This window comes from Salvelinus fontinalis, chromosome 19 (genome assembly GCF_029448725.1).
Source record: "Salvelinus fontinalis isolate EN_2023a chromosome 19, ASM2944872v1, whole genome shotgun sequence".
NCBI classification, from domain to species: Eukaryota; Metazoa; Chordata; class Actinopteri; order Salmoniformes; family Salmonidae; genus Salvelinus; species Salvelinus fontinalis.
Window position 1 is genome coordinate 15396479 of NC_074683.1, and position 24797 is coordinate 15421275.

Genomic DNA, 24797 nt, shown 5'->3' on the forward strand with positions numbered 1-24797 from the left:
TTGACTCAAATGATGTCAATTAGCCTATCAGAAGCTTCTAAAGCCATGACATAATTTTCTGGAGTTTTCTAAGCTGTTTAAAGGCACAGTCAACTTAGTGTATGTAAACTTCTGACCCACTGGAATTGTGATACAGTGAATTATAAGTGAAATAATCTGTTTGTAAACAATTGTTGGAAAATTACTTGTGTCATGCACAAGGTAGATGTCCTAATTGACTTGCCAAAACTATAGTTTGTTAACAAGACATTTATGGAGTGGTTGAAAAACGAGTTTTAATGACTCGTAAGTCACATAAGTGTATGTTAACTTCCGACTTCAACTGTAGCTAGCTAGCTTTCATTGCGACCTGGCCAGCTAAAATTCCTGCTAGCTCACATTAGCTAGGTATCTTGTTTCAACTCTAATGCTAGAGTTGCTAACGTAAGGTAGCTAGCATTCGAGGGCTGAATGTTCTCGTAAAAGTGAATTGTGTAGTGCAAAACTAAATGAAGGATCCAGCTATGGTGGTAATTCGTGTCATGTCTGACTACTGCAGTACTGCTTGTCCATGTGCTAGCTAACAGCAACACGCACAGATGAGCTAGCTAAACGTGGTGTCAGCATCCAGCCGTGATCAGTTAGCTGGTGGTTGCATAGTAATGGCATCACCAGCCCTAATTCTAATTGAGCTGGCACCAGTTGTGAACCAGCTGCTCCGGCCCGGATTTCCCTCGACCCAGCTCGGATTTGAGAATTTCATTCGAGCCAGCTGGAATTTGGCCCTTAATTTTAAGTGCCAGTGGAAACGGGGATTCAGTAGACCATCTTAGATACCAGAAAAACTGCACCTGCATGTTGATTTTATAACAGGCCATTTCAAAACAAAAACTATTCTAACAATGACAATGGAACGATCAGCAATAGCAAGAGCAGTAGCAATGGAACCTTCAACAGCAGTAGAAGTCTCACCACGCCTCTTTGTTTATCCCCCCATCTGTTACGTCGGAACATTCCAAAACACGCCACAAACTGAAGCAACAAAGGGAGAGCCCAGAAACATTATTTGGTGGCAAGACCAGGTCACGTTAACTAACCTGCAGTTTTTTTTGACCAATTGCGCAACAACATAGCACTCTGCCCTATGTAAACACTACAAATGCATATGAAAAAGGGTCCGTTGGCAAAAAAAAACATTTGTTTTAGAACCAGAAGAAAGAAAATGTGATCTGTGGCGAGGCTTCTGTTTGTGGCAGATCCCTCTCCAACAAATAATAACCTCCCTACTCTGCTAGCTCAACCACCACTCTCAGCTCAGCTCCAAGAACAACCTGAGATTGGAGTCATTCTCTGTCATTCCAACGGCAAACATCTATGGGAAGGTAATTACTATCTGGCATGAAGGTGAGAAAAAATATGGTGCTCCACGACCCAGAGCGCCCTCAAAATAATTTGAGGACACTTTAATAGGAGCGAAGACAATAATACACACTGGAACTAACAACTTAAAGAACAGGAGAGGATGTGTGGCCCTAGCTATGGCAGAAGTAGCCGTCAATATTATTTTAGAATAAATGAAGAGCTCTCAAGAAAATGTGCACTACCACCCAGCTCTCCGCCCAGAGAGCCCAGCTCTCCGCCCAGAGAGCCCAGCACTCCGCCCAGACAGAGAGCCCAGCACTCCGCCCAGACAGAGAGCCCAGCACTCCGCCCAGACAGAGAGCCCAGCACTCCGCCCAGACAGAGAGCCCAGCACTCCGCCCAGACAGAGAGCCCAGCACTCCGCCCAGACAGAGAGCCCAGCACTCCGCCCAGACAGAGAGCCCAGCACTCCGCCCAGACAGAGAGCCCAGCACTCCGCCCAGACAGAGAGCCCAGCACTCCGCCCAGACAGAGAGCCCAGCACTCCGCCCAGACAGAGAGCCCAGCACTCCGCCCAGACAGAGAGCCCAGCACTCCGCCCAGACAGAGAGCCCAGCACTCCACCCAGACAGAGAGCCCAGAACTCCGCCCAGAGAACCCATCACTTAGCCCAGAAAGCATGTTACTCTGCCCTATATATTAACTTCCAGAAATGTATTGGGTAAATCCCCAACGTTTCAGCATCACTATGCCACTCTATATATTAACTCCCAGAAATGTATTGGGTAAATCCCCAACGTTTCAGCATCACTGTGCCACACTATATATTAACTCCCAGAAACGTATTGGGTAAATCCCCAACGTTTCAGCATCACTGTGCCACTATATATTAACTCCCAGAAACGTATTGGGTAAATCCCCAACGTTTCAGCATCACTGTGCCACTCTATATATTAACTCCCAGAAACGTATTGGGTAAATCCCCAACGTTTCAGCATCACTATGCCACTCTATATATTAACTCTCAGAAATGTATTGGGTAAATCCCCAACGTTTCAGCATCACTGTGCCACTCTATATATTAACTCCCAGAAACGTATTGGGTAAATCCCCAACGTTTCAGCATCACTGTGCCACTCTATATATTAACTCCCAGAAACGTATTGGGTAAATCCCCAACGTTTCAGCATCACTGTGCCACTCTATATATTAACTCCCAGAAACGTATTGGGTAAATCCCCAACGTTTCAGCATCACTGTGCCACTCTATATATTAACTCCCAGAAATGTATTGGGTAAATCCCCAACGTTTCAGCATCACTGTGCCACTATATATTAACTCCCAGAAACGTATTGGGTAAATCCCCAACGTTTCAGCATCACTGTGCCACTCTATATATTAACTCCCAGAAACGTATTGGGTAAATCCCCAAAGTTTCAGCATCACTGTGCCACTCTATATATTAACTCTCAGAAATGTATTGGGTAAATCCCCAACGTTTCAGCATCACTGTGCCACTCTATATATTAACTCCCAGAAACGTATTGGGTAAATCCCCAATGTTTCAGCATCACTGTGCCACTATATATTAACTCCCAGAAACGTATTGGGTAAATCCCCAACGTTTCAGCATCACTGTGCCACTCTATATATTAACTCCCAGAAACGTATTGGGTAAATCCCCAACGTTTCAGCATCACTGTGCCACTCTATATATTAACTCTCAGAAATGTATTGGGTAAATCCCCAACGTTTCAGCATCACTGTGCCTTCCTCAGGGTAATGTCATGAACTCTTGAACCAATGACAATAGTGAGGGGTGTGTCATAATTATTAAGTTAATTAGAATTAATTGAAACTTTTTTTTTTTAACTGTAGTTTATGGCATATTGACTATACTATTGTTATCATATGGAAACAGAATTGAAGTTTGTACATAATATTAGCATCAGCATACATTGTTTAATTCAATTTCACATATATATTTAATTGTTTCCTATTTCAATTCATTTTTCTAATCTTTTTGTTCAACCATAATGCATATTAAGCATCATCAACAGGGGGAACAAATTAGGTGTATGCTGATAAGCTGTAGAAATAATATATCCATCTCATAAAAGAGAGAATTGTGCATAAGAAGGGCCTGAGATCAAAGTCAATATTCAGACCACTAGGGGTCAATGTTTTAAGATAGGATATCCAGTAAGCCTCCCTTTGTAGTAGTAGGAACTCCATGGTACCTCCTCTCATTGAAGAACAACATGCTCAATGCCTGTGTATTAGAGGAGGAGATGGGATGGTTAGCTTCAACAAAGTGAGCTGCTACTGGATAGTCAGTGATCTTACACCTGATTGAGCTGCGGTGTTCAGCTCTGCGTTGTTTAATTGTCTTTTTGTTTGTCCTACGTTGGCTTTCCCACATGTACATGTGATGAGAGAGATTACTCCCTTGGTCTTGCATGAGATGATACCCCTAACGGATTTTTCCACCTGCATGTTGGTGTCTGAAGAAGGATCTCATGAGCCACATTTGTAGTTCCCATTTGGAATGGGTGTCTGTGTGGGCTCAGGGGGCAGGTCGGATCTCACCAAGCTATCTCCAATATTGCGACCACGCTTATAGACCACCAGTGGGGGTTCCATGAAGAGGTGTGTGATTTTTTTTTGCCGTCTGGTTGCAGAATATGCCAGTGCTTTTTCAGGATTGCGTTCATTTTCTCTGAACACGTTGCGCTTGGTGTAAAAGATGATTGCGTTGTTTTTCTTCTTTGGGTGAGTTTTTAGAAATCCCTCATGGTTTTTGAGATATTTTCATTATTGCAGCATCAAGAGTTTTGTCCTTATAGCATCTCGTTTTTGAATGTGTCCTTCTTTTAGCATTGCTGTGAAAATCTGTTTGGTGGCCACAGATTCGTTAAACCCTGCATAACTGGCTATATGGTAGACCATTCTTAAAGGGTAAGGGGATGCATACTATCTGCACATAGCAGGGTATTGTGGACTTTGTGTCTAAATGACTCAAAGACAAAGTAGTTATTGGATAATAAGTTGTAAGATGCAATCATTGGATGGAGCAAGGGTAGAGTCTCTCTACTGAAGGAGGTGTTGCAGTGCCTGGTTCACCTTCCAACAGGACAACGACCCTAAGCACACAGCCAAGACTTCTCTGGAGTGGCTTCGGGACAAGTCTCAATGTCCTTGAGTGGCCCAGCCAGAGCCTGGACTTGAACCCGATCAAACATCTCTGAAAGATTTGAAAATAGCTGTGCAGCGACTCTCCCCATCCAACCTGACAGAGCTTGAGAAGATCTGCAGAGAAGAATGAGAGACTCCCCACACAAAGGTGTGCCATGCTTGTAGCTTTATAATTAAGAAGTCTCAAGGCTGTAATCGCTGCCAAATGTGCTTCAAGAAAGTAAAGGGTCTGAATACTTGATAATTCTGTTTATTTTTTATAGGCAAAACATTTCTAAAAACCTGTTTTTGCCTTGCCATTGTGGGGTATTGTGTGTAGATTGAGGGGGGATGAAATCTAATCAATTTCATAATAAGGCTGTAACATAACAAATTCTGGAAAATGTGAAGGGGTCTGAATACTTTCTGAATGCCCTGTATTATATATACAATATACCGACACACTGACAGCGCATTCCCCAAATGAAACAGCCCTTGCAATATAAACTGGAATTACATGGGCCTATTACTGAACTTTTTGATGAACAAAAATATTTGAATGGGATGAAACTGTCACTGGCAAACATGGTTACGAGGATTGGATACTATAATATAATGTTCGGCATGTCCAGCCCATCCATTATCTCATTGTGTTGTGTGACAAAACTGGACATTTTAGAGTGTTGTCCCTAGCGCAAGGTGCACCTGTGTAATGATCATGCTGTTTAATTAATCAGCTTCTCGATATACCACACCTGTCATTTGGATGGATTATCTTGGCAGAGGAGAAATGCTCACTAACAGGGATGCAAACAAATGTGTGCTCAAAATTTAAGGGAATTAAGCTTTTTGGAAATTGTCTGGGATCTTTAATTTCACCTCATGAAACCAACACTTTGCGTGTTGCGTTTATATTTTTGTTCAGTGTGTACAAAACATTAAGAACACCCGCTCTTTCCATGACAGACTGACCAGGTGAAAAGCTATGATGCATCATCTCTTGTTAAATCCAGTTCAATCAGCGTAGGTGAAGCGGAGGAGACGGGTTAACCTCTAACGCCTACCAAACCCGGATCCGGGAGCACCCCCATCACAAAAGCTGACTAGCATAGCCTAGCCTAAAGCCACAGGGATATCATATAATAAAATGTTCATGAAATCAAAAGTCCAAGACACCAAATGAAAGATACACATCTTGTGCATAAAGCCATCATTTCTGATTTTTAAAATGTTTTATAGGGAAGACATATGTAAATCTATTAGCTAACCACGTTAGCAAAAGACACCACTTCCATACTCCACCATTTTTTTACTCCATCAGCAGCTATCACAAATTTGACCAAATAAAGATATAAATAGCCACTAACCAAGAAAAAACCTCATCAGATGACAGTCTGATAACATATTTATTGTGTACCATAGGTTTTGTTAGACAAATGTGCATATTTCAGGTATAAATCAGAGTTTACTATTGCAGCCCCCATCACAACTCTCACTAAAACGACTAGAATAACACAGAGACCATCGTGTATTAGTTAATTACTCATCATAAAACATTTCTTAAAAATACACAGCGTGCAGCAGATGAAAGACACAGATCTTGTGAATCAAGACAATATTTCAGATTTTCTAAGTGTTTTACAGCGAAAACACAATATAGCGTTATATTAGCTTAGCACAATAGCAAACATCACACCAGCATTGATTCAAGGCAAAAATAGCTATAACGTATAAACCACCAAAATATAATAATTTTTTCACTAACCTTCTCAGAATTCTTCAGATGACAGTCCTGTAACATCATATTACACAATTCATATAGAGTTTGTTCGAAAATGTGCATATTTAGCGGCACAAATCGTGCTTATACATTGAGAATAGCGTCCAAAATCTCAAGCAATCTGTCCGGCGCCATCTTGGAACGGCACCTATTCTTATCGAAAACTATTCATAAACTTGACTAAAAAAATACAGGTTGGACAGCAATTGAAAGACAAATTAGTTCTTAATGCAATCGCTGAATTACATTTTTAAAATTAACCTTACTGCGCAATACAGGCTGCGATAACGCAAGGCTACACTGCAAGAAATGGCGTCTCATGCATTTTACTTTTTTCAACAGAACAATGAATTATCAGCATAAATAGTTCTTACTTTTCGATGAACTCTCATCAGAATCTTGGGATAGGTGTCCTTTGTCAAAAAGAATCGTTGATAGGTTGGAGATCGTCGTCTTCAGAGTTGCAATTAGCAGTAAACATTAGCACGAAAGAGAGAGATACCCAAATTCCTACAGCGCCATGGAAATAAATACCCGAAAATCGCAATAAACTGACATAAACTGATATAATTCGGTTCAAAATAACAAGATTATGATGTCTTTAAAGCCTATATCGAATAAAAACACAGCCGGAAATGTCTGAGATCTATAACCGATGTTTCCAAAAGAACGTCCCAAGGTCCTCAATGTGCCCGAGCGAAGGTGAAAGGAATGAGCCACCTCGTTCCCAATCAATTTATAAACTTTGGGATCTACGTAGAGACTCCATTTCAAGTCTCCCTATTCGCTAACAACCAGGGGAAGGCGTATGCAGTGCATCTCAACCAATAGAAGACAGTCAGAGTTATCCACAGGTCTGGGAACAGTGAGCAGATTTCAGCATTTTCAAATCCTCATAGGAGAATTGCTCTAAGTCCAGTTCTGTTTCACTTACATACATAATTCAAACGGTTTTAGAAACTAGAGAGTGTTTTCTATCCAATAGTAATAATAATATGCATATTGTACGAGCAAGAATTGAGTACGAGGCAGTTTAATTTGGAAACGAATTTGTACTATGTCGAAATGGCACTCCCCTAGTGGCAAGAAGTTTTAAAGGATGTTCAAGCATTTATTGTGTATATTTATAATTCTTTGGATTCTGTGTATTTATTATTATTATTTAGCATTTTCATTTTTGGACATAAGATAAAAATACATTTTGGAAATACATTACCTGGCCAAATGTATGTGGACACCCCTTCAAATGAGTGGATTTGGCTATTTCAGGCAAACCCTTTGCTGACAGGTGTATAAAGTCGAGCACACAGCCATACAATCTCCATAGACAAACATTGGCAGTAGATGGCCCGTACTGAAGAGCTCAGTAACTTTCAACGTTGCACCGTCATAGGATGCCTTTCCATCAAGTCAGTTAGTCAAATTTCTGCCCTGCTTGAGCTGTCCCGGTCAACTGTAGGTGCTGTTATTGTGAAGTGGAAACGTCTAGGAGCAACAACAGCTCAGCTGCGAAGTGGTAGGCCACACATGCCAAGCGTTGGTTGGAGTGGTGTAAAGCTTGCCGCCATTGGATTGTGCGTACGACCCAGTACCTCACTGGGGCCAATCTTCTTACCATCCAGGACCTCTATACCAGGCGGTGTCAGAGGAAGGCCCTAAAAAATGCCAAAGATTCCAGCCACCCTAGTCATAGAATGTTCTCTCTGCTACCGCATGGAAAGCGGTACCGGAGCACCAACTCTAGGTCCAAAAAGCTTCTTAACAGCTTCTACCCCCAAGCCATAAGACTCCTGAACAGCTAATCATATGGCTACTCGGGAATATTTGCATTGACCCACCCCCTTTTTACGTTGCTGCTACTCGCTGTTTATTATCAATGCATAGTGACTTTACCCCTATCTATATGTACATATTACCTCAATTACCTCGACTAACCTGTACCCTCGCACATTGACTCGTTACCGGGAATCCCTGTAAATAGCCTCGTTATTGTTATTTTGTCACACTTAAAAAAATGTAACTTATTATTATTTCTTTTTTTAACTGCACTGTTGGTTAAGGGCTTGCAAGTAAGCATTTCACAATAAGGTCTACACCTGTTGTATTCGGCACATGTGACAAATACAATTGGATTTGAAGTCACTAAGGTAATACTGCAAAAAAGGTGGCAATGAAATGAACTATGTGTCCTGAATACAAAGTGTTATGTTTGGGCCAAATCCAATACAACATATTACTGAGTACCACTCTCATACTCTCATATTTTCAAGCATAGTGTTGGCTGCATCATGTTATGGGTATGCTTGTAATCATTAAGGAATGGGGAGTTTTTTCACTTCCTAACCACATGGAAACCAGAGCTGCGCTACAATCTCAAATTGAACCACCTCCCAAAATTATGCAACACTGTTATAGGATGTGGGGGCACCGCCACCGTCTCAGTAACAGTATCCCCGTAGCCCTGACCTCGCTCTGAGGTCGCTTCCTGTTATTCTCTACTCGGGTCTCTTGAGCAGTGAAGTAAGCGCCTCATGACTAGACAGTATTTTGTTAATCCGAGTACCAGTTGTCATCTGATCCAGGGTTACGCAAGGTTACATATTTTGAAATGTATTGTCTAGTGTTAACTGCAGACGTTTTCAAGTCATGTCTACATTTCTTTGACATTTAAAGACGGTGGCCCACTCTTTGATGGTAGGCACATGTTACAGAGTGTGGCTTTAACCTTTGGTGTGAGAAACAATTGAGAAACAGGGTGTGTCCGAAATAGAACCCTTTTTGCTATATATTGCACTACTTTTGCACAATAAGGTGCCATTTCAGACGGAATCATAGTCTTGAAATAGATCAATCAGCTTCCTTTCCCTATTCTCCTCTCTCCCATCAAGCGCAACTTCTTCTTTCCCAAGGAAATGATCCAAACATCCATGTAACAGTGGCTGCATCTGTGTCTTGATGTTTGCTCTCGTTATATGTACTAATTATGGATCAACTGTACTAATTTCTGCTTTATTAATCAATATTTATGTGTGAATCAGTCTTGAATCAATGTTTTGTTTGTTGTGAGAAGTGTTCCTTTTTGGTTTGTCTCGGTGGTTTAATCACACACCCTTCTGCAGTACTAACCGGGAGATTCTGTTGATTAGCATCTGTCTGTCTCAGTGTTGAGATTAGGTGTGTGTGTGTGTGTGTATACTACAATCTGTGTGCGGGTGTTTGTTTACGTGCCTTTGTATTTTTGACATGCCCTCTTCTCTTTCTCTCTCTCGCTCCCTCTCCCTCCTATTCTCTCTCTTGCTCTCTCTCCCCTCCTCTCTCTCTCTCTCAACCCCCCCCCCCTCCCTCTTTATCCTTTTCCCTTGCCCATCAGTAATGGGGAGGGCAGGAAGAGGACCCTATCTGGATGCAGCAGTGACAGTGTGAGTGCACCCCTCAACCTCCGCAAAGTGTCCTGGAGACAGAAGATCTTCCTGCGGGTTGCCTCGCCCATGAACAAGCCCACATCCATGCAGCACCCAGGTGTGTGTGTGTAACAGGCCTGCTACACTGGACAAGTAATTTTTGCAGTGTGAGACGCTGCTATATTATTTCAATGAAACCTAGGCACAAGCAGCACAGCTCCGCGAGAGGCTGGCGCTGCTCAGTGTAAAATTTAGTTAAATTCTATTTTCACGCCCGAGAACACTTAATAAAGTTGCTCACGCTGGCAAAAGTGTATCGTAAAAATAGACTGTTTTTCCGAAGCCCCAGTGTAGCTCCCCATCTCAAGCACAGATGGTTTGTAATTACAAACCATTCATAAGACACTGGTACAATTCAATAAAACTCAATTCAGTCCAAATGTATTTTTCCCATCGGGCAATTAAGAACGGCATAATCAGATTACAATACCCAATACAATGCATTCCCGCTTACAGTACTTTTAGTACAGAATTACAATAGGCTTGCAATATAGTCAGCAAAGTTGGAATGTATAATGAATTTGTGATGAAACATTGTGATGATTAGCATATATATCCTTGAACTCTTGTGTCCTCTCAAACACTAAAACACCATGCCTGCAAGAGACCAACTTACAACTAGGGCTGTTGCGGTGACCGTATTACCGCCACTACGGTGGTCACGAGTCATGAAGGCAGTCAAATTCCACGTGACCATTTAGTCACGGTTATTAGGCGATTCTCCAAGCTCTGATGCTGGTGGTCATTAGTAGCCTACCAGACTTGCTAACTGCCTGGTAATCTGCATGCTATTGTCCCTCAAATCACTCTGACATCAATGAAAATCTAATCAAAAATCTAATCAAACACTTCATGAGAGCCCACAAGCTCATGTTGCGCAACATTTCTAAAGGCTTTGAAATTGTGCGAGAAAACAGTGATGGCCTCTACTAAAAAGAGGAGGATCCCATCAGCTTTCTATAGGCTAGGCCTACTAAATGTATTTCCTAACTTTCCTAATATTAAGCACATTGCTTATATTTACAACAGGAGTATAGCCTACCTGGCTGGCATGAAAATGAACCACGGGAAAAGCATCCTCCATTTAAGTGCATAGATGACATTTATTTTTTCCTGCATGCCCCTGTTTCAATACAGGTGCATGATAATGGTGCATTCTAAATCAAAACAAATTTTACACATATATTAGTTAGTATATGTAAAACAAGATTAAATCAAGAATAGTCTGATGGGGGACAATATTAGCCTATCACTTGTGAATTATATATCATCACTTATGAATGATGCCCAGGATAAGAAACAAAGCTTATTTTTTGTCATCGTCGCACACCTCATGTAGCCTAACCCATAGGCCTATAGGTTTGTATCACAACTAAAGTGGCCAAATAACTTCTTAAAATTAAGCAAATTAATCTGCTTTACAAGGAGTGTAGAACCTAACTGGAATACATAAGCAGCGTGTGAGTTTCACATTTCGTAAGATAATTTTCACCATAAAAATGCATCTTTTATAATAAAACCATTACATGCATAATCACATTTGCGGTCACTTTTGATAAGTGTTTTCCTGCTAATGGAACATATGTGCTTATAGCCTACTACCACGTGTGCATTGCTGCACTTATAATGTGAAGAAAATCCTAATAGTTCATTTTAAGCCAAACGTTCTGATCTGTTGCATCAGCCACATTGCATAAAAAAGTGTTTTTGAAGCTAGTGGTCGTATAAATTTGGGATCTATCGCATCCCACAACTGTCCCAGACTAGGTTTGGAATATTTATTTCTCGCCGAGAATAGAATAGATTGACTTTTGTACTAATGGAGATAGTAGATTGACATAAACTAGTGCTTTTGCTTTTCGTTAGGTCTACTCATCTTGTTGGCTGATGAAAAGTAAACGTGGACAGTTCTTCCAACATCTTCTATATGCAACACGGAAATAAGGACGCGCGCAGTTGCATCCCAGATGTGTGTCTTCACTTGTAGCCTGTGAGAAAGACCCGATCACGTGATTGTGATGTGATTTGGAGCAGGCAGCACTCAGGGAGAAGGGCACAATGGCTACTGGCTGCAAAAGCATGGAATTTTTATGGTGCACTACGGCCACACAAAGGGGATGCCGCTGTGAGATTCTAGGCATTATCAAGTGCTTTTCAAATTGTGAATGAGTGACTGATGAGCCTGAGCAAAAAACAAAGCAGAGCTCATGCAACTTTTTTCAAATCACCATTAGTCGCATCATGCGCCTTTACAAAGTATTAAAAATCAAAACATATAGCCCAATGTTTGTAGAACAACTAAAGTTACATGAATAACTCTAAATTAAGCATATAGGAATAGCTATTTCTTTGTTAACCGCTCAACACAGAATAACAGCATGTGCACACTCCCTCAAATATCCTTTCTATTTTATTCAGCTTTATTCAATTGTATTCTTCATACTATTAAATAATGCCACGGTATTCTAAGCAAGTCTTGTCTACTAAATGAACTAGTGGAGCCCACAGCCATATGGCATAGCCAGATCACGGCCTAACATAAGGACAACTCAGAGTATGCTATTCTGTTCTTCGGAAATAGACTACATTTTCTTCATATCATGCTTCTTTAGACCTGTCTAAAATAAATAATGCATTTATTGTGATGCCGTAGGCTATATTACATAGATTTATTAGACTTTTTTAAAAGTAGATGTTCCAAAGGTCTGCATCAGTGGCTTGTAGGCTATGTGTGGAAGCCAGGAGATTCTAAATTTGTTTATGTTAATTAACGGTAAATTACCGTGAGACCGACAGTTATTTGCTTGACAATCACCAGCTGATTACATTTCGTGACTGCCACAGCCCTACTTACAACCTCTTAAAAGTGACTGCAGTCTCAGTTATTTGGATGTGTTGTCTCTCAGACCACTGTGATGTGATGGACCTGCTGCCCCTCTCCCCCCGCACCTTCGACCCAAGTCTGGACCCCCTGGCCAGCCTACTGCCCACCTCGGGCGACCCCTTCACTGGGAAGAGGCCCAAGAGGACGGCGGTGCACTACCGGGCCCTATGGAAGACGGCGATCCACCAGCAGATACTGCTGCTACGCATGGAGAAGGAGAACCAGAGACTGGAGGGTGAGTGAGAATAGAATGGAGCTTTAGTCATCTATTATGCAGAGACAAAGGAAACTTGTCTCTTTGCTTACACATGTACCCAACCCCTTGTCACACACACACATTTATTCCCATTCAAAATCCTATTTTCCCTAACCCTTAACCCAAACCCTGAATCTAATCTTTAAGCCTAAAATAGCATTTGAACAATTTCAGGACATGAAAAAAGTTGGTATTGGCATTAGCCAGAATTAGATATGAGAGAACATAGTTATCGTAAGCCAGAGTATGATATCTGAGAGGATAATAGCTAGAGTTACATTAGATATCTGAAAGGATATACAGTTGAAGTCGGAAGTTTATATACACTTAGGTTGGAGTCATTAATACTCGTTCAACCAATCCACAAATTACTTGTTAACAAAATATAGTTTTGTCAAGTCGGTTAGGACATCTACTTTGTGCATGACACAAGTAATTTTTCCAACAATTGTTTGCAGACAGATTATTTAACTTATAATTCACTGTATCACAATTCCAGTGGGTCAGAAGTTTACATACACAGTTGACTGTGCCTTTAAACAGCTTGGAAAATCCCAGAAATGTATCTCATGGCTTTAGAAGCTTCTGATAGCCTAATTGACATCATTTGAGTCAATTGGAGGTGTACCTGTGGATATATTTCAATGCCTACCTTGAAACGCAGTGCTTCTTTGCTTGACATCATGTGAAAATCAAAAGAAATCAGCCAAGACCTCGGAAAATAAATTGTAGACCTCCACAAGTCTGGTTCGTCCTTGGGAGCAATTTCCAAACGCCTGAAGGTACCACGTTCATCTGTACAAACAATAGTAAGCAAGTATAAACACCATGGGACCACGCAGCCGTCATACCGCTCAGGAAGGAGACGCGTTCTGTCTCCTAGAGATGAACAAACTTCGGTGCGAAAAGTGCAAATCAATCCCAGAACAACAGCAAAGGACCTTGTGAAGATGCTGTAGGAAACATGTACAAAAGTATCTATATCCACAGTAAAACAAGTCCTATATTGACATAACCTGAAAGGCCGTTCAGCAAGGAAGAAGCCACTGCTCCAAAACTGCCATAAAAAAGCCAGACTATGGTTTGCAACAAAGATTGTACTTTTTGGAGAAATGTCCTCTGGTCTGATGAAACAAAAATAGAACTGTTTGGTCATTATGACCATCGTTATGTTTGGAGGAAAAAGGGGGATTCTTGCAAGCCGAAGAACACCATCCCAACCGTGAAGCACGGGGGTGGCAGCATCATGTTGTGGGGGTGCTTTCCTGCAGAAGGGACTGGTGCACTTCACAAAATAGATGACATTATGAGGAAGGGAAATGATGTGGATATATTGAAGCAACATCTCAAGACATCAGTCAGGAGGTTAAAGCAAATGGGTCTTCCAAATGGACAATGACCCTAAACATACTGGCAAAATGGCTTAAGGACAACAAAGTCAAGGTATTGGAGTGGCCGTCACAAAGCCCTGACCTCAATCCTATAGAAAATGTGTGGGCAGAACTGAAAAAGTGTATGCGAGCGAGGAGCCCTACAAACCTGACTCAGTTACACCAGCTCTGTCAGGAGGAATGGGCCAAAATTCACCCAACTTACTGTGGGAAGATTGTGGAAGACTACTTGAAACCTTTGACCCATGTTAAACAATGTAAAGGCAATGCTACCAAATACTAATTGAGTGTATGTAAACTTCTGACCCACTGGGAATGAAATGAAAGAAATAAAAGCTGAATTAAATTATTCTCTCTTTTAAGAAGTTACACCTGTTAATTGAAACGCATTCTAGATGACTACCTCATGAAGCTGGTTGAGAGAATGCCAAGAGTGTGCAAAGCTGTCATCAAGGCAGATGGTGGCTATTTGAAAAATCTCAAATGTAAAATATATTTTTATTTGTTTAACACTATTTTTGGTTACTACATGATTCCATATGTGTTATTTCATAGTTTAGATGTATTCACTATTATTATACAATATTTTTCCAATTTTTGAAAGTACTTTTGTGCAAAAGAAAAAATCCACCACCTGTCACTCTATATTTTTTAATTTTCAATTGGCCCAAATATTTATCCGTAGTATTGTATGTAGATGAGTGACATTTTTTGGAATAAATCGAGGGGTATTTTCTGAAGACACTGTTGTTAGCATTAGCTAAAGTTAGATATCTAAAGGTACAGTGCATTCGGAAAGTATTCAGACCCCTTGACCTTTTCCACATTTTGCTACGGTACAGCCTTATTCTAAAATGGATTAAATAAAATATTTCCCTCATCCATCTACACACAATACCCAATAATGAAAAAGCGAAAAAAAAGTGTTTTTGACATTTTTGCAAATGTATTAAAAATAAAAGCAGATTGATCATCCTTGAGATGTTTGTACAACTTGATTGGAATCCATATGTGGTAAATTGAATTTATTGGACATGATTTGGAAAGGCACACACCTGTCTGTATAAGGCCCCACCATTGACAGTACATGTCAGAGAAAAAAACAAGTCATTAGGTCGAAGGAATTGTCCATAGAGCTTTGAGGCAGGATTGTGACGAGGCACAGATCTGCGTACGGGTAACAACACATTTCTTCAGCTTTGAAGGTCCCCAAGAACATGGTGGCCTCCATCATTCTTAAATGGAAGAAGTTTGGAACCACCAAGACTCTTCCTAGAGCTGGCCGCCCAGCCAAACTGAGCAATCAGGGGAGAGAAGGGCCTTGGTCAGGGAGGTGCACAAGAGCCCAATGGTCACTCTGACAGAGTTCCAGAGTTCCTCTGTGGAGATGGAGGAACCTTTTAAAAAGGACAACCATATCCGCAGCACTCTACCAATCAGGCCTTTATGGTAGGATGGTCAGATTCTCTGGTCTGATGAAACGAAGATTGAACTCTTTGGCCTGAATGCCAAGCGTCACGTCTGGAGGAAACCTGGCACAATCCCTACAGTGAAGCATGGTGGTGGCAGCATCATGCTGTCGGGACGTTTTTCAGGGACTGGGAGACAAGTTAGGATCGAGGGAAAGATGAATGGAGCAAAGTACAGAGAGATCCTTGATGAAAACCTGCTCCAGAACACTCAGGACCTCAGACTGAGGCGAAGGTTCACCTTCCAACAGGACAATGACCCTAAGCACACAGCCAACACAACGCAGGAGTGGCTTCGGGAAAAGTCTCTAAATGTCCCTGAGTTGACCTGAAAATATCTGTGCAGCACAGCTCCCCATCCAACTTGACAGAGCTTGAGGGGATCTGAAGAAAAGAATGGGAGGATCTCCCCAAATGCAGGTGTGCCACGCTTGTAGCGTCATACCCAATATGACTTGAGGCTGTAATCGCTGCAAAGGTGCTTCAACAAAGTACTGAATACTTTTTATTTTTTATTTTTTTAATAAAGATAAAATGTAGATAAAATGTCTACAAACATGTTTTTGCTTTGTCATTATTATCTATTGTGTGTAGATTGATGAGAAACAAATATTTGTTTTGGAATAAGGCTATAACATAACAAAATGTGAAAAAAGTCAAGGGGTCTGAATACTTTCCGAATGCACTGTATATGTGACTCACCATCTCTATTCGGTCCTATGTAGCAAAATTTGAAATTGGGTTTTGGATAAAAGTAGAGACTCAGAGCTACAAAATGGTATATCATACACAGCATTTTTGAGGAACAATGGGAAAGTAATTCTGATTTGAAAGTTGATACACTTGTAAACTCACTTTTGAGAAAATGGCCCTTGAAGATTTTGGTACACCTGCTAGAGAGCCCTTCTACACCCATTCAGCATTGTTCACACCCTCTTAAGCCAGCCCCACCCATCTCTTTAAGAAGTCACATGTGAGGTCATGTGCTAAACAGTGAGTAGTGGAGTAAAGATGAGGTCTCTACAGTAAAGAAAGAGGTCTCACAGAAGGTGTAAACGGTACAGCCAAATGGTTACTTGCATAGTAGCAATATCAGAAATAGATCCTGTCAAAATACAATAATATACAGTATATACAGAACAATATAAATAACGATATCAGCGATAGACAAGGTAGTTATAATACAATCAGGGGTAAAGTGGGTGAGCAGCAGGATAAAAAAATGGTAGCAGCAACGTGTGTGTTAGGAGAGAGTCATTTGAATAGAGGCACTGCAGACAGTGCTGATGACTGGTCCATCTGAACCACGCATGAACAAGGGAATCTATATTCGGAGTGCCTGTTTTTATCCTACCCTTGACTTTGTTGCAGGGCATATGATGTCCATAGCCTCTTCGTTGCAAAACTCCCTGATCTTCTCAAAAAGATACGTTTGTCTAGCTGTGTCCAGTCCAGGTGGTGCTTTTACAGGCAGACCTTCTGGGAGGAAGGATGTCAGCGTTGTGCAGCAGCTGAAACCTGGTCCTGACCGAGTCCGAACGCTCCCTGGCGACAACAACACCAGGCTCCAGAGCATCGAAGCTGTAAAACAGGGAATAACAGCAACAAAAAATCAGAAGACATTACAACCCTGCACAACATCAATTCACCTCCCAAGTTTAGATAAGAAGAATAACCTCATGCAATGAAAATGATTTTCACCTGAAGTGCTGGTCCTGCTTGATCTGTGGCAGCGGCCTGAAGTACGGAGTCAGGTGTTGTTGCCAGCCATAGCTTTCCACCAGCACTGTACCATCCTCCAGTCCAACCAGCTGTGGGACGTTGACCCCTGTCACAGTGCTGTCCTTCACAGCACTAGCAATCTCAGACAAAGTGTTCACTCTGGTCATAGCCTCCCGGGTGGCGCAGTGGTCTAGGGCACTGCATCGCAGTGCTAGCTGCGCCACCAGAGTCTCTGGGTTCACGCCCAGGCTCTGTCGCAGCCGGCCGCAACCGGGAGGTCCGTGGGGCGACGCACAATTGGCATAGCGTCGTCCGGGTTAGGGAGGGTTTGGCCGGTAGGGATATCCTTGTCTCAGTATGTAAATGTAATAAAATGTATGCACTCTACTGTAAGTCGCTCTGGATAAGAGCGTCTGCTAAATGACTAAAATGTAAAAATGTAAAATGTAATTCTGAAGCGCTGTTTTGGCCACTGCAGTTATCACAATTCAGGTCCACACGTGTTTCCCCAACTCCGTAGTTGGTGAAGAAATGGTACATGTAGTTGATGACTGCGCTGCTGCGTTTGCTTGCTTGGACCGGCTCTCTTTTTGATGGGAGGCGTTAGACCGTTCTCCTTGTATGACTGGTGGAGGAGAGTCAGGCGTGTTTTACTCATGCTGAAAGACAGACACAAGTATTTTAACATTATTATACAATAGATGCGAAATGGCATTCTGAGATAACATCAGTACACACACTTAATACACAATCTATGCCATCTAACGTCAGCTGGCTAGCTAACAGCAAGCTTTAACTAGCAATACAAACCGATAGCTAACATTAGGCTATAACTAGCCATGCGAAATGGCATTCTGAGAAACATCACTAACGTTACACACAATTCATACACCTAAATTAATGTTTGCTAGCAAGCCAGCCATCTAACCTCAGCTAACGTTAGCTAGCTAACAGCAAGCTTTAACTTGGTGTTTTGTTTAGGCACGTCACGTTAACGTTAGCTTGCTAAAAAAATGAACTATAATCCCAATCCATAGAGTAATGTTACTAGCAATACAAACCGATTGTCATAGCTAAAGTTAACTAAATAAGTTAGGTTCAATGTTAACGTTAGCTAGCAAGCCAGCCATCTAAACTCAGCTGGCTAGCTAACAGTAAGCCAACCATCTAACCTCAGCTGGCTAGCTAACAGCAAGCCAGCCATCTAACCTCAGCTGGCTAGCTAACAGCAAGCCAGCCATCTAACCTCAGCTGGCTAGCTAACAGCAAGCCAGCCATCTAACCTCAGCTGGCTAGCTAACAGCTCTCAGCATGTCCAGCCCACTCATTATCTCAGCCAATCATGGCTAGCGGGAAGGTTCCTGTCTTATTCTTAACCTCTTAATTTAACAACTTTATTCATATTTACAGATAAAAGTTTGTTAATAAGGCGCATGAAAGTTCACATGTTCGAGAAGGCATATGAATGATGAGGAGAGGAAGGCTGCTGTTTTATTGGCTCTTAACCAACCCTGCTATTTTGTTAGTTTTTTTTTGCATTTTTTAAAACTTATTCTGTACATAATGTTGCTGCTACCATCTCATATGACTGAAAAGAGCTTCTGGACATCAGAACAGCGATTCCTCACCTCGAATTGAACGCAGAATTTTCTTTAATGAAACGGACGGGAAGTATATACTCCAAACACCCGAACAGGCCCTCATCCCCGTTATTCGCTGGAGAAAGAAACAGAGATTTCGCAGAAAGAGATCAGGGTGCCTGGTGAGGATCAGGAGTGGCTAATCTGCCATTGCCATTCGTACTGTTAGCCAACATTCAATCGCTGGAAAATAAATGGGATAAACTGAAAGCACGCTTTTCCTACCAACAGGACATAAAAAACTATAATATCTTCTGTTTCACCAAGTCGTGGCTGAACAACAACATTAATAACATACAGCTGGCGGGTTATACACTCTATCGGCAGGATAGAACAGCAGCCTCTGCTAAGACAAGGGGCGGGGCCTATGTATATTTGTAAACAACAGCTGGTGCACGATATCTAAGGAAGTCTCGAGGTTTTGCTCGCCTGAGGTATAGTATCTCATGATAAGCTGTAGACCACACTATCTACCCAGAGAGTTATCTATATCTTTCATAGCTGTCTACATACCACCACAGACCGATGCTGGCACTAAAACCGCACTCAATGAGCTGTATACCGCCATAAGCAAACAGGGAAACGCTAATCCAGAGGTCGAGCTTTTAGTGGACGGGGAATTTAATGCAGGGAGACTTAAATCAGTTTTACCTAATTTCTATCAGCATGTTAAATGTGCAACCAGAGGGGGAAAAACTCTAGACCACCTTTACTCCACACACAGAGACGCGTACAAAGCTCTCCCTCCTATTTGACAAATATGACCATAAAAATATCCTCCTGATTCCTGCCTACAAGAAAGAATTTAAGCAGGAAGCACCAGTGACTCAGTCTATAAAAAAGTGGTCAGAGGAAGCAGATGCTAAACTACAGGACTGTTTTGCTAGCACAGACTGGAATATGTTCCGGGATTCTTCCGATGGCAATGAGGAGTACACCACATCGTTCACTGGCTTCATCAATAAGTGCATCGATGACATCGTAACCCAACCAGAAGCCATGGATTACAGGCAACATCTGCACTGAGCTAAAAGGTTGAGCTGCCGCTTTGAAGGAGCGGGACTCTAACCCGGAAGCTTATTAAAAAATCCTGCTTTGCCCTCCGACGAACCATCAAACAGGCAAAGCGTCAATACAGGACTAAGAATGAATCATCTACACCGGCTCCGACGCTCGTCGGATGTGACAGGCTAAATGCCTTTTTATGCTCGCTTCGAGGCAAGCAACACTGAAGCATGCATGAGAGCACCGGTTGTTCCAGACGACTGTGTGATCACGCTCTCCGTAGCCGATGTGAGCAAGACCTTCAAACAGATCAACAGATGGATTACCAGGACGTGTACTCCAAACATGCGCTGACCAACTGGCAATTGTCTTCACTGATATTTTCAACCTCTCCCTGTCTGAGTGTGGATACCAACATCTTTCAAGCAGACCACCATAGTCCCTGTGCCCAAGGACACTAAGGTAACCTTCCTAAATGACTACCGACCCATAGTACTCACATCTGTAGCAATGAAATGCTTTAAAAGGCTAGTCATTTCTCACATCAACACCCTAATCCCAGAAACCCCAGACCCACTCCAATTTGCATACCGCCCCAACAGATCCACAGATGATGCAATTTCTATTGCACTCCACACTGCCCTTTCACACCTGGACAAAAGGAACACCTATGTGAGAATGCTATTCATTGACTACAGCTCAGTGTTTAACACCATAGTGCCATGGGACTAAACACCTCCCTCTGCAACTGGATCCTGGACTTCCTGATGGGCCGCCCCCAGGTGGTAAGGGTAGGTAGCAACACATCCGTCACGCTGATCCTCAACACGGGGGCCCCTCAGGGGTGCGTGCTCAGTCCCGTCCTGTACTCCCTGTTCAGTCATGACTGCACAGCCAGGCACGACTCCAACACCATCATTAAGTTTGCCGATGACACAACAGTGGTGGGCCTGATCACCGACAACGATGAGACAGCCTTTAGGGAGGAGGTTGGCGACCTGACCGTGTGGTGCAAGGACAACAACTTCTCCCTCAACGTGATCAAGACAAAAGGAGATGTTTGTGAACTACAGGAAAAGGAGGACCAAGCACGCCCGCATTCTCATCGACGGGGCTGTAGTGGAGCCGGTTGAGAGCTAAGTTCCTTAGCTTCCACATCACCAACAAACTATCATGGTCCAAGCACAAGACACTCGTGAAGAGGGCACAACAAAACCTATTCCCCTTCAGGAGTCTGAAAAGATTTGGCATGGGTCCTCAGGTTTTACATCTGCATCATCGGTAAACTTTTTTACGTTCAAGTGGCTCTGCTGTGAAGTCATGACTTGCGACATACGCCTAGTTTCTTGAATCGGGTCACATATAGGGTAGTAAGCATAGGTAGTTTTAGCTGGAGTTGGATATCCAAGGCGATAGCTAGAGTGATGTCTGATGGGATATAGTTAGCATTAGTTTGATATCAGAGGTAGATAGGCTATGTATAAAAAACACCAAAGTTCCTGTCAAGCTGTTGTTTCTGTCTCCTGTTTATTTTTGGGAGGGTCACAAATCTCTCGCTTGCGTCTCACTTCTGTTTGTGATTCTGGAACACAACTAGTTGTAGAATGTCTGGATGGAATACACACATTTAACTGTGAATTAACACTTTTACACCATCCAGAAACAAAACACGAATCACCCTATAAAATCATTTACAGTGCTTTAGACTGTGTAAGACTATTGAGGTGGTAGACTATTTAAGAAATATGGTGTTTCATCTAGATTCTAACATGTCCAAGCAGGAATGCATGATTCAAGATATTTTGATAGGCAACCTAATCCAGTGATTGTCATGAATTGTGCGTTGACAATAGGGTATTATTGTTATATTTTACTGTTAAAATAGGGCTCCAGCATTTTTCAAATGTTGTTGTTCAAAAGAGATATGTGTTTACATCTTTATGTGCACTAATATCAAGGCATAATTTATTTTGGGGCTAATTCACCAATTGAGGAAGTGGAAATCTCGCTAGATCGCTAACACTAAATATAATACCCACTGCCAGTGGTGTAAAGTACTTAAGTAAAAATACTTGAAAGTATTACTTAAGTAGCTTATTGGGGTATCTGTACTTTACGATTTATATTTTTGACAACTTTTACTTTTATTCCACTACATTCCTAAAGAAAATAATGTACTTTTTACTCCATACATTTTCCCTGACATCCAAAAGTACTCATTACATTTTGAATGCTTAGCGGGACAGGAAAATGGTCCAATTATCAAGAGAACATCACTGGTCATCCCTACTGCCTCTGATCTGGCGGACTCACTAAACACAAATGCTTCGTTTGTAAATTATTTCTGAGTGTTTGAGTGTGCTGCTGGCTAACCGTAAATTAAAAATCATGCCATCTGGTTTGTTTAATATAAGGAATGAGAAATTATTTGTACTTTTAAGTACTTAAGTGTATTTAAAACCAAATACTTTAACTTTTACTCAAGTAGTATTTTACTGGGTGACTTTCACTTTTTCTTGAGTCATTTTCAATTAAGGTATATTTTCTTTTTCTCAAGTATGGATATTGGGTACTTTTTCCACCACTCCCCACTGCACGTACTGTAGTCATGTATTAATCTAACATTAAATGTATTGTAAATTTTTTTTTTTGCAGTTATAGCCTACTACCCTATGCACTCGCAATTGCATGTTTCAGATCTTAAAGCCATCTCAAATATCTTGGTTGTAAAATAGTTCCTATTGAACTCGTTATTAAGAGATTTGACCCACAGAAAGCTGAGAACAACAGTAGTTGCTTCCAAAGCTATGTATTTCCCGCAATTAGATTTTGAAATGTCATACAATCAGTAGCCTTTTTTCTTTCTCCCGGAGCCCACATCATGTGGCTCGCTCACCACAGCAGCAGATCTCAGCAAAACAGGCCCCAGCGACAAAAACACGCAAAATGCGACAGTGGTAGCAGTCTGGAGCCCCGCAACTTGGCATACTGTAGCTATATTGTAATCAGATTTCTGTCGTAAGTACATTTACATTTAAGTCATTTAGCAGACGCTCTTATCCAGAGCGACTTACAAATTGGAAAGGTCATACATATTCATCCTGGTCCCCCCGTGGGAAATGAACCCACAAACCTGGCGTTGCAAGCGCCATGCTCTACCAACTGAGCCACACGGGACCGTGTGAGAGTAGTGGTCTGATAGGTTGAAGCAACCTAACTAGCTAGCATTATCACTCTGTTATTACATGAGCGTATATATTGGAATGATGCACTTCCAGATGTCTCTTGAGGTTTGTAGTATTTTTCCCTGTCAACTTGTTGGTGCAAATGCTGTCTTCTCCTGTGGAAACGTTGCGTTTGGTCTTGTTTGAATCAACATGATAAGTAAAGTGGCTCCAAACGTTGCCCCTTTTTTTTAGTCAATGATTCGTCGCAACCAAATTGGTGACCAGTTGCCGGGCAAAGAGGTGACTCGTGAATGACCTGGGCATGGTGTTTATTTTATACTGTATTGCAACATTGAAATGAGAAAGCCTTACAATTCTGCTAACCTAACTAGCGTAGTAGGCGTAAAACAAACACCTGAAACTAGATCCCCCTACCTACTGGTCTTGACGAGAAGAAAAAACACTGTCTAGGGAGGTTCTCTTCTGCACTGTTCAACCAATCTAGTAAACATGGAAGAGTTAAGATGGAGTGTCAGCTTGTTAACATTCAAAAGCGGAAGTCACAAGCTCTCTTTCCATTTCCCCTGAAAACTGGAACATCCGTTTGTTGGGGACTCGGCAGAGGCTACAATTCTGCTAATGTCATTCATGCTTTTCATTGGACCAAACAAATAACACTGAAAAGCGCTTAATGTCTCCAAAAACTCTTGTCCAGTCCACTTACTTGTCAGATTTTAGTCACAGAGATAATTGTGTCGTTTTCGTCAACTGAAATGAAAAATATTTTTTGTTTAGTTAGTTTTTTCTGGGTCTATATAGCCAGTTATCATTTCGTCACTTGCCACTGAAAAATGTAACATTTTCATCACTATTTTCGTTGCCGAAATTAACACTGCTTTGATCTCTCTCTGACCTCTTGACCTCTCTGTGTGACCTCTCCACTAGCAAGTCGAGACGAGCTGCACATCCGGAAGATGAAGCTGGACTACCAGGAAGTGGGGACGTGCATTAAAGATGTGCTAGCCTTCTGGGACAAGAATCTGAGCGTTCCGGGCAGAGCCAAGGTCGTCCCGCTGGACAAAGAGGAGGTCCACAATGCAATCTCTAAGGGTGAGCAAGAGAGAGAGATTAGTGTTGAGGTGTGTGTGTTGAGTGGGTGGGTGGGGGTGTGTGTGCTGAAGTCCCTCCTCTTTCTGCAGCTGCCCCAGACATCTGTTGTCTGTACGTGTGTGTGTGTGTGTGTGTGTGTGTGTATGTGTGTGTGTGTGTGTGTGTGTGTGTGTGTGTGTGTGTGTGTGTGTGTGTGTGTGTGTGTGTGTGTGTGTGTGTGTGTGTGTGTGTGTGTGTGTGTGTGTGTGTGTGTGTGTGTGTGTGTGTGTGTGCGCATTGTATGTCTGTATTAGTATGGTTGCCTGTCTTTGTTAATCTATGTATTGCATGTGTAATGTAATGTGTTTATCTTCCTACCACATCCTACACTTTCTCCATCCTCCCGACACATCCAAC

The 24797-nt window shown here is 41.9% G+C and overlaps 1 protein-coding gene across 2 annotated transcripts in view; it reads left to right on the forward strand.

The window, feature by feature from the left end:
* The window catches only part of tbc1d4 (TBC1 domain family, member 4), a 120520-nt gene that overhangs the window by 75676 nt on the left and 20047 nt on the right, over nucleotides 1–24797 (forward strand). For both annotated transcript variants that reach the window (XM_055870924.1, XM_055870923.1), the window contains 3 exons: nucleotides 9667–9815; nucleotides 12664–12876; nucleotides 24237–24401. In XM_055870924.1, coding sequence (XP_055726899.1) covers nucleotides 9667–9815; nucleotides 12664–12876; nucleotides 24237–24401 — 527 coding nt within the window. The remainder of the gene's footprint in view (nucleotides 1–9666; nucleotides 9816–12663; nucleotides 12877–24236; nucleotides 24402–24797) is intronic.